Source organism: Panthera leo, chromosome B4, assembly GCF_018350215.1.
Source record: "Panthera leo isolate Ple1 chromosome B4, P.leo_Ple1_pat1.1, whole genome shotgun sequence".
Taxonomy (NCBI): Eukaryota; Metazoa; Chordata; class Mammalia; order Carnivora; family Felidae; genus Panthera; species Panthera leo.
This window is the reverse complement of record NC_056685.1, coordinates 118,926,947-118,941,681: the sequence shown is the minus strand read 5'-3', so window position 1 is coordinate 118,941,681 and position 14,735 is coordinate 118,926,947. Positions and strand designations below refer to the sequence as shown.

The 14,735-nt window shown below is 38.4% G+C and overlaps 1 protein-coding gene across 4 annotated transcripts in view; it reads right to left on the bottom strand.

Annotated features, from left to right (window-relative positions):
- Nucleotides 1-4,968: 4,968 nt before the first annotated feature.
- APAF1 (apoptotic peptidase activating factor 1) overlaps nt 4,969-14,735 on the bottom strand; it is an 89,178-nt gene continuing 79,411 nt past the window's right edge. For all 4 annotated transcript variants that reach the window (XM_042947464.1, XM_042947460.1, XM_042947463.1 and 1 more), the window contains 3 exons: nt 13,098-13,223; nt 10,772-10,918; nt 4,969-5,600 (listed from right to left, as the gene is read on the bottom strand). In XM_042947464.1, coding sequence (XP_042803398.1) covers nt 5,454-5,600; nt 10,772-10,918; nt 13,098-13,223 — 420 coding nt within the window. In that variant the 3' untranslated portion in view covers nt 4,969-5,453. The remainder of the gene's footprint in view (nt 5,601-10,771; nt 10,919-13,097; nt 13,224-14,735) is intronic.

Sequence of the window (14,735 nt, the reverse complement as noted above, 5' to 3'; positions counted from 1 at the left end):
AAAATCATTTTCTCCTTCTCAAAAGGCCGGTAAGTAAATTATAATAACATAATGTTGAATAATAGATTGCCATACTTACCAACTTAAACACTTCAGGGAAATGTTTATTCATTTCATATAATCTAGGAGCAAATCTTTTATTCAAGTGAAGTTTTACTTTCCTCTAACGATGCTTCACAATAAAATGCCAAACTAAAACAGAAAGATAAAGAAAATGCTAGTGACATGCTACTTTTTAATTAACCTCTTGATATCCTGGCGCAGAGGGAGGACAGAGAATGTGCTCTGGACATGCAACCGTATATACAAGAATTTCAATCATTCAACAACTATTTACTGAGGCTCCAACTGGAGCCAGGCTTATGTTAAATGTGGTATAAAAGACACAGACCTGGCTTCATGGAGCTTATGACCTAATCGGGGACTCCAATAAGTAAACAATACAGGGTGATAAAAAGTCATGGCGGAGAAAAGAAGGCACTATGAGAGGGCAAGGCAAACCTTCAGCAGAAGGGTCATCTCAAAATATATGAAGGATAAGAAGGAATTAGGGAAAAAAATTAGGCTGGAGAAAGGCAGTATAAGAGAGAGAACAGCATATACAAAGAAGCAAGAGAGCACAGAGCAGGTCCAGGGTTTTAAAGAGAAGCGACAAGATTAAAATGAGCACTTTGGAAAAATAAAGCAGAGTGGCACAAGAGACAGCAGTCAGGGAACTGTTGCCAGGCCAAAGATGACAAGACCCGAATAACACCAAGAAATGTTCATTGAGCACTTTCTTCATCCAAGCATGGAGGTAAGTACCTCATGAGCATTACCTTATTAAATCTTTATGACAACCATGAGAAGGAAGAACAGATACCCATTTTACATATAAGACAACTGCTGATATTTTTTTTTCATATTATCCATTGTCCTCAATCTCTCCCAACAACTAAAATGTATTTCTTTATTGCCTTGGCTGCTGCTTAAAATAGTTCTTGGCACACACTAGATACCGAAGCCATTCAGGATAGGCCGGTGGCTGAACAGACAAACCACTAAAGAAATTTTGCCCAAGACCACATTAAAAGACCCATGCCCACTGCATTCACTATACTTACCACATCAAGCTGCAATTCTTAGTCTTTCTGGTCCTTCTCAGTCTCCTGTGCTGGTCCTTCATCTCACCAACCTCACACTGTCCTGGACTCCAGCTTAGGACTCCAGTCTTGTCTATCAATACCTGTTTCACTGCTGATCTCATCTGATCCTGTGGTTTTAAATACATTTGATGTATTTAAAGTCACTGATAACTCTCAGATTTGTATCTGCATCACAGATTTTTCCCATGAACTCCAGACCCTTTTATTTGACCACCAATACTCAATCAACATCCCCACTTGGATGCCTAATGGCCATCTCAAACTTGCTATGTCCAAAACCCTGCTCCTTTCATAATCGTTTTCACCTCCATTAAAGGCAATTCTAATCTTCCCATAGCTCAAGCCAAAGTGGCTAAAACCTTGGTATCATTCTTGTCTTTCTCACAACTTTTATCCAATCCACTGGCAAATCCTATTATCTTTAAAATATATCCAAAATCCAACTGTCACAACCCCTACTGCTGCCACCCTCATCTGGCTGCCTTCATTTTACCCGAATTATTGCGCAAGCTTCTCACTGGTATCCCTGCTTTCACCCTTGTCTGTGCCCCTTTACAACCAATTGTCAATTGGTTTCCACTGCCAGAGGAACCAATTAAATCTTGGGGTACGGGGGTGGCTTAGTCAGTTAAGCATCTGACTCTCCTTTTTAATTTTTTTTTTTTTAACATTTATTTTTGAGACAGAGAGAAAGCATGAACAGGGGAGGGTCAGAGAAAGAGGGAGACACAGAATCTGAAACAGGCTCCAGGCTCTGAGCTGTCAGCACAGCGCCCGATGCGGGGCTCGAACCCACGGACCATGAGATCATGACCTGAGCCGAAGTGGGACGTTTAACCGACTGAGCCACCCAGGCGCCCCAAGCATCTGACTCTTGATGTTGGCTCAGGTCATGATTCCAGGGTCGTGGGATCAAGCCTTGCATCAGACTCCATGCTGAGCATGGAGCATAATTAAGATTTTCTCTCTGTCTCTCTCCCCCTCTCCCTCTCTCAGGGCACCTAGATGGCTCAGTTGGTTAAGCATCCAACTCTTGATTTCAGCTCAGGCCATGATCTCACAGTTTGTGAGTTTGAGCCCCATACTGAGTTCTGCACTGACAGCATGGGACCTGCTTGGGATTTTTGCTCTCCCTCTTTGTCTGCCTCTCTAAATAAACAAACAAACTTAAAAATTCTCTTTCTCTTTCTTCCCCTCTCTCCTGCTCACACTCTCTCTAAAAAATAAAAGAAAATAAAGCTTAAGTCACATCACTCCACTACCCAAACTCCTCCAGTAGGTCCTATCTCAAAGTAAAAGTACTTACACTGGCCTAGGAGGCCCTACATGGTGATGCACCTCTTGTTACACTCCCCTCACATAGTCTTTGCCAGCCACACCAGCCTCTTGCCAGCTCTGTAACAGACCAACCCATCCACTATTCTGTCTTTGTGCCTAGTGCACTCTGCTTGGGAATCTCTCCAGATTCCTGTATGACTCACTCCTCCATCTTTCAGGTCTGTACTCAAGTGTCACCTTCTCAGTGAGCAACTCCACCTAAAACTGTAACGCTCCCAACCCCTCATTTATACATACCATATATACATACTATAATACACTATAGATTTTACTTTTTGTCTGCCTCTCCCTGGCTCTGAACTGAAGTAGGGCAAAGACTCACTTTTTTTTTCTGCTCACTTTTATATACCTAATTTCTACAAAAATGCCAGATACATGGTAGATCTCAATAAATATTTACTGAATGAAAAAAAATTAATTAATTCTCTTCTTTACAGGATCTTCACCATGCACCATGACAGCCACACCAGGTAGCAATCATCAGAGATAAACTGAGGAGATAAAACTTTAATAAAATTGAATTAGACATAGTTGATAAAGCAATAGAAAGAATGGTAGCTTTAGTTTGAAGAATCTTTCACATCTGTTTTCTAACCAACAAAGGACAAGGAGCCTGAAATAATCTGAAAATGTTTTTCAAAAATATTTTAGGAATTTTATTTTTTATAAAATTTTTTAATTCATGTATTAAAATGTATACCAAGGCAAAAGAAATTGTGTGACTTGTATCATAAATATAAAACTAAGAATTTTCAAACCATACAAGACACATACAATGTAAAAAAAAATCCTTATATATACAAAATGCAATGTAATTTCCATTACAAAAAACAAAGCAAGGGAAAATGCTTGAAAATGCTCATCTGCAAGTACAAAACAAAATCCTCCCCTTGACTGACCACTTGAGCTGCCATGAAACATATAGCTCCCTCATATTGGGTTTCTCTTCTTCCCTCAAGTTACCTTGTCTTCTCATCTTTTTGATATTGCCTTTTTGTCATTACCTTTTCTTCCCACTTTTCTTTTTATTTGAAGACAAGGGCCAATCAAAAGTAAAAGCCAAATGTCTGTTCTATAGTTTAACAGTCAAGTGGCTTTTAATTCCAAAAGTTAATACGTTATAGTCTGAGCTATAGTTTCTAAACATTGTATGCAAATCAAACTATGGTTTACTCTAAGTACATCATTTACATAATTTTTTTCATAAAATTAAGATCTTCACATCACATTTGCTGAAATCACAGTAAGCCTATAAATTAGTACCTCAACCCATCATAAAAAACCAAACAGCTGAACCTCCTTAACAATGTAAAAGATTGTATTCGTTATACTTATGACTGCCTCAAATGCTAAATAGTAATATCTAATCTAAAATACATCCGGAGTGGTCTAGGCCCCCTATCTATACCACATCTAATACACACCAACAACAGAAACTGGCTCACTGCTTACCTGTTAACACTAATATTCATTTGATTTACTTTCTGCTGCAGCAGCAAAATTCTTGAATTTTGGTTATTCTTATGTGAACCACATCTATTAATTTATTGCCATTTCCCTTAATAATGTATTGTCAGGCAAAAATGCAGCTTTAATGCAATTAAAATTCCTAATCAGGAAGTCAAAAAAGCTAGTTACTGATGCTGATATACTTTTTCTCTGTTAAGAGCTACCTTTCCTGATTAACCTTGGAGGGAGGGAGGGAAGGAGGGAGGGAAAGAGGGAGGAAGAAAGGGAACAAAAGAGAGAAGAATACCAGTTGGAAGACAGACCAGTTTCCAGATTCACGAGGACTCTTCTGTTACTACATAGAAAAGCATAGAGAATTCTCTCGAAATTCATCTGAGTAAACAGATGCCATTCATCTGAGTAAGCAGACTTAGAAGAAAATGATTTTTTACTATATTTCTTAGAAAAATTCTGCTAGAACATAATGAAAATTGGTCCTCTCCAATTATTCTAATTTACAAAAATTCAACTGTAAAAAAAGAAAAGAAGAAAGTTGAGCATTAAGCAACGTCGAGTTCAGGGGTGTCTGGGTGGCTCAATTGGTTAAGTGACGACTCTTGATTTCAGCTCAGATCATGATCTCACAATTCATGGGACTGAGCGCCTGCATCAGGCTCTGTGCTAAGTGTGGAGCCTGCTTGGGATTCTCTCTCTCCCTGTCTCTCTGCTCCTCCCCTACACACACACATGTGCATATGCTCGCTGGCTCTCTCTCTCACTCTCTCTTGAAATAAAAAAAAAAATTTTATAAAGGAAGGTCAAGTTCAGTCAAGTAACAAGTCTGGTTAAAAACCAGAGCAAGCAAGACAGCACCCAACTCAAAAATTGACAACTAGAGTCCAGTGGCAGCACAGGGCTGCCATTAGCTAGTGAGAAAAAGGTAGTCCTATGATTTTTGCTTCACAAGAACTTTTGAAATCCAACACTCACTTATCTAGTGAATTTAAGGAAATGCTGCAAACTATGCACACAAACATAATATTTTTAAAGCAAATTTAAGGGGTGCAAATAAGCTTCAAGATTGTAATTGGGAGAACTATACCCCTTGGGGTAATGTGGTTCAGAAAGCAGGCCTGCTACCCTGAGGCACAGCCTGCATAATAATAGCATTAAAATACATATTTCCTTCAAATTATTCTCATTAATTATGTCAACCAATTTGAATGCATCAAGAGAGAATTTTACCAACAGTATAACAAGGTACATATTTACATTTTCATTTGCATCTTAAGGACAAACTGTTAACAATAATGATGATGATTATGAAAAACAAGATTAAAGGTGTGTTCGTTTGGGAAAAGGCTACATTAATATTATTCACCCAACCACAAACACTTTCATAATGAATGCAGTACTGCAAAACAATTCACAGCTTTATAAAAAGTTGAAATACAGAAGTTTCAATAGAATTTTTTTCCAATTCAAAATTGAAGAGTTCAACTACATTATTCCTTAACTACTTTACTCTAACATCTGTAAAATATATAAAATACCAAGATTATCAACAGTCACATATGTTTTGAAGTCAGGAGACACGTGTATTTTCTTAAGATTGGTTCCATTTGTGTAGAAGGTCTGTGAGGATTCCCCAGTGTCAACACTCCACCACTGTTCAGAGAAAAACAAAATTCTCATTAGACTGGTAATTACTCTGTGTGACAATTGCAGTTAGTGCCAGCCAGGTCCTTCACTCTATCATCTCCCCACTCCCAAACTTCGGCAAACTGTAGGAAAAATGTCTGAGGTTTAATATTAACAACCTAGTCACTATTTCCTGATTAATCCTGGTGACTGCCCCACAGTTATGCAACACCTAACCCCACTGCAAGGTATGCTGGAAAAACGTGCAGCCTACAGAAAGCTACAAACACAAGGCTATACAAAGTAAACTATGGCCATGACTGCACTGAACTCTGCCGCCTGCATATCTTTCTTAGTAGAATGAAAAGAATAACCCTGTTTTCTTTAAAAATGCCCCTTTGCAGGTGTGCCTGAGTGGCTGAGTCAGTTAAGCCTCTGACTTCGACTCAGGTCATGAACTTGCAGGTCATGAGTTCAAGCCCCGCATCAGGCTCTGTGCTGACAGTTCAGAGCCTGGAGCCTGCTTCAGAATCTGTCTCCCTCTCTCTCTGCCCCTCCCCGTTTGCACCTTGTCTCTCTCACAAATAAACATTAAAATTAAAATTAAAAAAATTAAAATGCTCCTTTGCAGACACAGACTGGTATTCTGATAGACACTGAGACTATTTCTTATTATAGGACACCACACAGAATGTTCTCTCTACTGAATCTTCATTTTTAAATTTTTTTTAATTAAAAAAAATTTTTTTAATGTTTATTTATTTTGAGAGACAGAGAGAGACAGAGCACAAGTGGGGAAGGGGCAGAGAGAGAGGGAGACACAGAATCTGAAGCAGGCTCTGAGATGTCAGCACAGAGCCCAAAGCAGGGCTCAAACTCACGAAATGTGAGATCATGACCTGAGCCAAAGTCGGTGCTTAACTGACAGAGCCACCCAGGAGCCCCAGCTTAATCTTCCTTTTAATCAGGATGATTCAAGAGCCTATGACCATGTTGCTCTATATAAGAGTCTATACATTTATTTGCTAAATAAATATTAAACATCTTAACTGCATGCAGCAGGTGCTCCGGCCAATCCTTCCTTTCTCCTCCTGATCACTGAATTTGGTCAAATTATAATAGTGTTTACAGCTATTTACCAAATGGAGATATTCATAAAGCTTACCCATGTATCTCACAGCTAAAATGAGGGTAAAAGAGACAATGAACATAAACACCTTTTGAAAAGGCATCAGGTACATCAAGATTCAGAGTATCATGAACAAAATAATGGTGTCACTCATTTTTGTAACTGGGGGCAGTGCCTAACATTCTGTGCTTGACTGGGTAAACTATTCGTGTTTCCTCAGTAATAGTAACTGGTAAAAGTATACCCCATGGACTTTAGTAAACCTCACTAAAGCAACTTGTAGTAACTTGAAATTTTCCAGAAGTGGCGATTTTGCTTTATAAAATAGCAATGTAATCAAGACTGCACAGGACACATTCCACCTACTTGAGAGAAAATTCATTACTTTCCATTCCCTAGAAACAAATCACACAGATAGTAAGGCCCTTAAAGATCACCTAGATCAACTGCCTCATTTACAAATACGGAAACCAGGGTTCTTAGAGAAGAAAGGCCTTGTCACCTAAGATGATACTGCTAGCAGGTGGCAGAAGCAGAACTGTTTCTGGTACCTAATCTAGTGCCACTACCTTTCCCTCTACTGAAACAAACCACTCTGCTTAGAAACATTGTATCAAGCCACTAAGTTGAATACTGACTAAAAAACAATGACATTAAAAATAGCTAATATAGGGGCGCCTGGGTGGCTCAGTCAGTTAAGCGTCCAACTTCGGCCCAGGTCATGATCTCACAGTTCGTGAGTTCGAGCCCTGCATCAGGCCCTGTGCTGACAGCTTGGAGCCTGGAGCCTGCTTCGGATTCTGTGTCTCCCTCTCTCTTTGCCCCTCCCCAGCTCATGCTTGCACTCTGTCTCTGTCAAAAATAAATAAACTTAAAAAAAATTTTTTTAATAAAAGAAATAGCTAATATAGGGAATTTTTAGGGCAATGAAACTATTCTGTATGATACTACAATGGTAGACACATGTCATTATACATTTGTCAAAATTCACAGAATGAACAACACCAAGAGTGGTACTAATGACACGCCAGTGTAAGTTCATCAATTGTAACAAATGTACCACTCTCTTGATAATCTATGGACAGTGGAGGAAGCCTGTGCACGTGTGGGGGCAGGAGGTATATGAGAACTCTGTACTTTCTGCTCAATTTTGCTGTGAACCTAAAACTGCTCTAAAAAATAAAGTGAATTTGAGGCGCCTGGGTGGCTCAGTTAGTTAAGCATCCAAGTTGGGCTCAGGTCATGATCTCGTGGCTCGTGAGTTCAAGCCCTGTGTCGGGCTCTGTGCTGACAACTGAGAGCCTGGAGCCTGCTTCAGATTCTGTGTCTCCCTCTCTCTGCCCCTCCCCTGCTTGTGCTCTGTCTCTCTCAAAAATAAATAAAACATTAAAATTTTTTAAAAAAGAAATAAAGTGAATTTTAAAAAATATCTAACATTTACTCAAGGTACACTATGTGACTCTATGTATGAGTGCTTTACATGCATTAACTCCTTTAACCATCCCAACTCTATGAGCTAGAGTTTATTATTATACCCATTTTTACAAATAAGAAAATCAAAGCATAGAGAGATTAAATAATCTCATGCAAAATCACAAAGCTAATGGGTGGCAGAGACAGGCTTTGCCTTTGGGCAATCTGCCCTGGCTCACTCTCCTATTACATTCTCTTTCCTCTATATAATGGCACACCTGCTTTTATCACCATGTATTCCACATTTCAAACCAGCTTTCTTCTCGTAAGTATGAATTAATGTCGATTTCCTATCATTCTAACTTATGTATTCTATGGCATTACACAAGTAAACAGCTACATTATATTATTTTTTAACTTTATGATAGAAATAATTTTGAGGGCTGCCTGGGTGGCTTAGCTAGTTAAGTATACAACTCTTGATCTCGACTCAGGTCATGATCTCATGGTTTGTGAGATCGAACTCCGCGTTGGACTCTGGGCTGATAGTGTAGAGCCTGGTTGGGATTCTCTCTGCCCTTCTCCCACTCGTGCTCTCTCTTTCTCAAAATAAATAAACTTTAAAAAAAAAAAAAAGAAAGCATTTTGAAAGTTAAGAGCTTTTTAGCTACTGGATATCTACTTTACCCTACTGACATTCGATTTATATAGCTTAGATTCTTTAGTAAACAGACTCAAAAGGCTCATTCCTTCGGACACTACAGCAGCTGTTCCTTTTTACTTCTAATTTGCTCTGTGCTTTTGATAGTCTCATTAACATGCTGAGTAGATGCAGGCTGGGCTATATCATAATCAGTTTAACCATGCTAGTAATCAAACCAGAGGGAAGAACAGCTTGACTGTCATTTAAATATACAGACTGAATGTATAGGCTATGGGTTCTTACTCCCTTAAGACATAGCCTCTACAGTACAGACATCTATTCTGTTGCTCTATTTCAAGGTTCTCCAAGAACTCTGGGAATCCTGTCATTGATTGCTATCACACCTTATAAGCCAGATTCATGATTATGTGACAGCCTTCTCTGGGGCCCAGAGTATCAAATGACATGGTCTCCAGAAGCTCAGTGTCAAAGTTGAGCAATTATGTTTTTCAACAGGTAATGGACTCAAGGCCCCCTGCTTCCAACCCAAAGATCACAATGCTGCTCCTCCAAGCATCATCCTCAGAGCAGACTAAGAGTCTCAGTTTATCTTTACATTAAAGGAAAATAGATGGTGACAGTTTCAAGATCCCTCCCAGTAACTAAATAAACTATACCAAAAAGGTATAGTTTAATGCAACATTTTATAAATAGCAGTGCATTCTCAATGCAACTCAAAAAGGGTTTGTAACAAACATCCTCTCACAGAGCTAAAAACTGTCTTCTTTCTTATAAGGTACATTTTTATGTTGAGTAAAACTGTAATTATGTGGGTCTCATATAACCAAAAACTTAAATTCATTTATTCAAATATTTTTGAACACCTATACTGTGTCAGACAATTAATCAGAATCATTTCCTACACTTGAATTTTTTCAGTAAGAAATAAAAGTATTATAAGATCTAATTTATTAGGGATCTATTTTAAGTGGTCAGTACTATAGTATCTTCAACCCTTTCACAAATGTACCACCATTCAAAAGCCTCACTGCAAGCATCCCCCTCCCTACGAAGCCTCTGCCAACTCCATCTTTATGCACACATGTCCCAGAACCCTCCTATACTTTACAGACTATTTATTCACTATCTGCTTTCCCCAGACTATACGTCACTGAAAGACAAAACCAAGTCTTAAAACACTGTGCCATATAGCAGTGTCTTAGCACACAGTGGGCACAGAACACATTCGTACCGAGTGGATAAATACATGCAAGCACCAAAAAAGGACCCGGAGGCACCACAACACACGCAATGAACATCAGTTTCCTCATCTATAAGCCAAGGATAATGAAATTTAAGCTTACAAAGCTGGCTTATGAGATGATGTAAGTAAAGCATTTTGTAGGCTATAAAATAAAGCAATATACTGTTGCTACTATTATTACAAATGCTACTAGTAGTACCTAAGAGATTTCACAGGGTGTCTGGGTGGCTCAGTCAGTTAACAGTCCGACTCTTGGTTTCTGCTCGGGTCATGATCTCACAGTTCGTGAGTTCAAGCCCCACATTGGGCTTTGCAATGACAGTGTGGAGCCTGCTTGGGATTGTTTCTCTCCCTCTCAAAATAAATAAATAAACTTAAGGGGAAAAAAAGGAAATTTCACAAATTTTTTTCACAAATAATTCAAGACTTTCAACCAAAATAGTTAACCATCAGTGGAAAATAAAATTAAGTTAAACACCCAACTTTCTAGTCATTCTGATCATCTAAGTATGGGGCAGTATGAGAGCTGTGTACAGAGAACATCCCTAACACTGTCATCGAAACTTCCAAGAGAACTGAGGAAAGTAGCCTTGCAGATCTGTCTCATCTAGGCCAAATGAGGATAACAGTCACTGCCCTTCCATTCTGCTGGGTTGTATGAGGCCCAACTGAGAAACAGGAAGTGAAAACAGCTTGGAAAGTAGTACACAGGCTGTTCTTTTCTTTCACAGTCTTTGAGGAACTCTTACCTTAAGATATCCTCCAGCAGAGACAAGCATTTTGCTATCTGGTGAAAAGCAAAGGTCAGTCACCCAGCCTCCATGGGTAGCAGCTCCTTCTTCTACTGAAATCGGAGCGCATAAATGAAGCAGCTCACCATTTGAGACATTCCATATCTACACAAACAAAATACACAATGCATTAACAAGGTCACCCAGAAGTTTTATATATCTATCCATCTAATCTGGAACATATTTGGAAATCTTTCTCAAAAATATAATTACAATTCAGTGATACCTTAGGAATTTTTTTAGATTGCATTCTCTCCTGTTCAATTTTTTAAATGCCACTCACTATAATAAAAATGTAATTATTATAAAATAATAAAATATTTATCATTAACCATATTCCAAAAAATAAAACAAGAGAACTTAGAACAATTGGTCAGAATACTGTGATCCTTTTCATTTAGTAAGAGAATAATGGGAGAAGCAAGGAGTAAACAAAAAAGGCTTAACAAATTATTAAAAAAAGAAAATAGAATTCTAGGGCAGGATCTACCATGAAAAATGCTGACAGAGGTCAAACACCTAAAGTCATTCAAACATATTTAAACACTAAGTGCCTTAAGGTTTTACGTGTGTGTGTGTGTGTGTGTATACACATACACACATATATAAAGATACAAATATATATAAAGATTTTACTAGATCCTTATGAACAACCCAATCACAGATGCTAATATTTCCATTTATTTCCAGTGATAATTAATACACGGGCAGTACTCTAATAATAAATGCACAACAGAGTAAGAAAAAGAGGCATAAACAGCAAAGGAAAATGACCAAAACCATCATTTGTAAATGTTTTCCTAGAAACATTTGATCCAAGAAAATCAAATGGACAGACTCATTAGAATTTAGTAAGATAGCTAAATATCAGAGATACATATATACAGAGAGAGAAAAAAATTACTACAGCTACATTTTAAATAATCAAGGAAAAAAACTTTTTGTTTAATGTACTAAAGAAAAAATTTTAAATGACATGCATTTAAAGAAAGAGAATTTGGGGCAGCTAGGTGGTTCAGTGGGTTAAGTGGCCGACTACAGCTCGGGTCGTGATCTTACAGTTCTTGAATTCAAGCCCGAGCCCACATCAGGCTCTGTGCTGACAGCTCAGAGCCTGGAGGCTACTTTGAATTCTGTGTCTCCTCTCTCTCTCTGCCCTTCCCCCAACACACGCTCTCTTTCTCTCAAAAATAAACATTAAAAAAAAATTTTAATTAAAAAAATTAAAAAATAAATTAAAGAGAATTGGTTTCCTCAAGCGTTTCTGAAAAATGAAATACTCCTTCATAACCAGTAAAGGAGCCCTTTTCATCTAAGATGAGAAGTCAGAGCAAAATGAATGTTCCCAAAGCAGCCCTGCCACTTCAGTTGACATGGCATTTATTAGAACAGTACAGAGAAGATTGGTTACTTAGCCCTCAAGCAGGAGAATCTTAATTTTCCTGGAAAGATCATCTGATAATTCCTCTATTCCTGCAAACTGAATACTCTCTCATGAATTTTAAATCTTCCTTTGTAAAAAAAGAAAAAAAAAAAGACGTTCTTCAAATACACTGGTTACTAAAACAGCCATCCCAACACCCAAATTTTTCCCATCAACTGCCCAATCCTTCTAACACAACCAGAGGCAGGCAATCCCATGAGGACTGTAATAGGCCACACTATAAATGTTGACTATCCAATGGATATAGTTCCATTAAGTGATTCTTTCAGTGCTCAAAAGAGCAGAATTTGCAATTCATTTATAATCTACTTAATGATTTATAAAATTATTTTATTCAAATTCTGCCACTCTAAACAACCTTTGGTTCAGGTCCAAGAATCCCAATGAATCATTCTCAAGCTAAAAGCAGACAACCAAGTGCAAACAGCTCAGGAATTTGCATCCTCACATTCAGAGACTGTATTCTTTTTTTCTTCTTCTTTTTTTTTTTAAGTAGGCTCCATGCCCAGCATAGAGCCCAACATGGGGCCTGAACTCACAACCCAAAGATCAAGACCCAAGCAGAGATCAAGATTTGGATGCTTAACTGACTGAGCCACCCAGGTGCCCCCACAAACCCTAACTCATACACTTCATTCTAACTAAAACTAATTCTTTCCTGCAGAGGAGCGCAGCTGTGAACACACTGTGCACAGGAAATAAAGCAAACAAGGTCTCACCCAACCAGAACCCCAGGGCCTGTACTTCTCAGTCACATTAACAAAGGTCCCCCATGTGGTACAGAGCACTAACCAAAGCTACAGAAAGAGCAGCACTTTTTCATGTCAGCAAACACCCTACCCTGATTTCTCCATTGTCATCTCCAGTCGCCAACAGGGTACTGTCCACAGAGAAGGCAGAGCAGCGCACACAGCCTTTGTGGCCCCTCAGCTCATGAAGAGGGGAAAGAAGTTCAAAACTCCAAATCTGGAAAGCAATTAAGATTGTTTAAGAATAGTAAATACACTCAAAGTAAGTACCTGCAAACCCTGTCTTGGGGCTGACTAGCCATAAATTCAATCATATGGAAGTTCTAACATTCAACAGTTAAATAAATTTTCATTAGAGGCCCAAGTCTCAACTTGCAACATTGTTTTTTCCTTATCTTCCCTGTAATTACTTATGTTAATAACTTAAGCTCAAGGACCAAAATCACAGCTTCTTTAACTTTAGACGTAAAAGGAATAGCAAATCAGTTAAGAACAGTCTACAGAGTAGAGCCAACTTGAGTGTGAGTCCTGGCTCCCTTGTACTGACAACTCATATAAGTTTCTCTAGCTTTCGTTTCTGCACCTGTACAATTGGATAATAGTACCTATGGTGTGAAGATTAAGTGAGATAATAGTGAAATTCTAGCACAAGGCCTAATATATGACAAGTGTTCTTTAAAGATCACTATCTTACTGTCTTGGCAGCCAAAATACTGTTTATTTCTTTCCAATATTCTTTGTGGTTCAATGTCATCACCATTTAATAAGAATGTACTGTAATTGCCATGTTCCAGACACCGTGAGCTAAGAACTGGTGGTATAAAGATGAACTGGATACCCTCCCTGTCCTTGAAAACTCTATAATCAGGTATACAGACTTACGAATCATTAAGTGAATAGTTACATGAAGTAAATGCTCTAAGAAACTGGAGTAATCTGGAACACTGAAGGTAGAGCAGCTAACCCTGCCTGACAGGCAGGAAAGGGTTCACTGAAAAGTGGACATCAAACCTACCTCTGAAAGAATGAGTCATAATGCTTCGAGGTAAAAAAAGAGAAGTTGTGTCATGCCAAAGTTAACTGAGTGCACAAAAGATGGAGTTAAAAGTAGCCTGGCACAGAAGGAACAATGCGGCAGAAAGAGACGGTCAAGGGCATAGGAGTCTGGCATAAAAACCATCAAGTCACAGAAGGTATTTCAACAGGAGATTCAGGCAGTAGCAAGAAACATAAACTGGAGGAGGCACAGACCAAAGAAAGGTTCACCAATGAAGGAGGAGACCAAATCTTATGGAGTGGGATAAGGAGGAGAAGAATGAGCCAAGAAACACTGAGAAGTAATCAACAGAACATGAAAGACAGGACAGAGTCCAGCCAATTCCAAGGTTTGTAGTTTGGAAAAATGGGTAATGAGGTCATTAACAAAGATGGATAAAAAAGAAGAGAATGGATAGTCAATGTCCCCAACCAGGCAGCATTTCACTGGAATGTTATTTTCCAAAGTATCAACTTACATTAATTGCATAAACTTTTACAATGGATACGCAATTAAATGTAAATCCCTTTCAGTGCTTTTTCCCACCTATAATATATGGTAGAAATTGCATTTTATCAGTAATAGATAAAAAAGTCATTAGTAAGGCAGAAATCAAAAGTCCTCAATGTTATTCATTTAATCTATTTGACACACTAAACGTCAATGGGCATCTGTCAAAAACCCACAAAACGG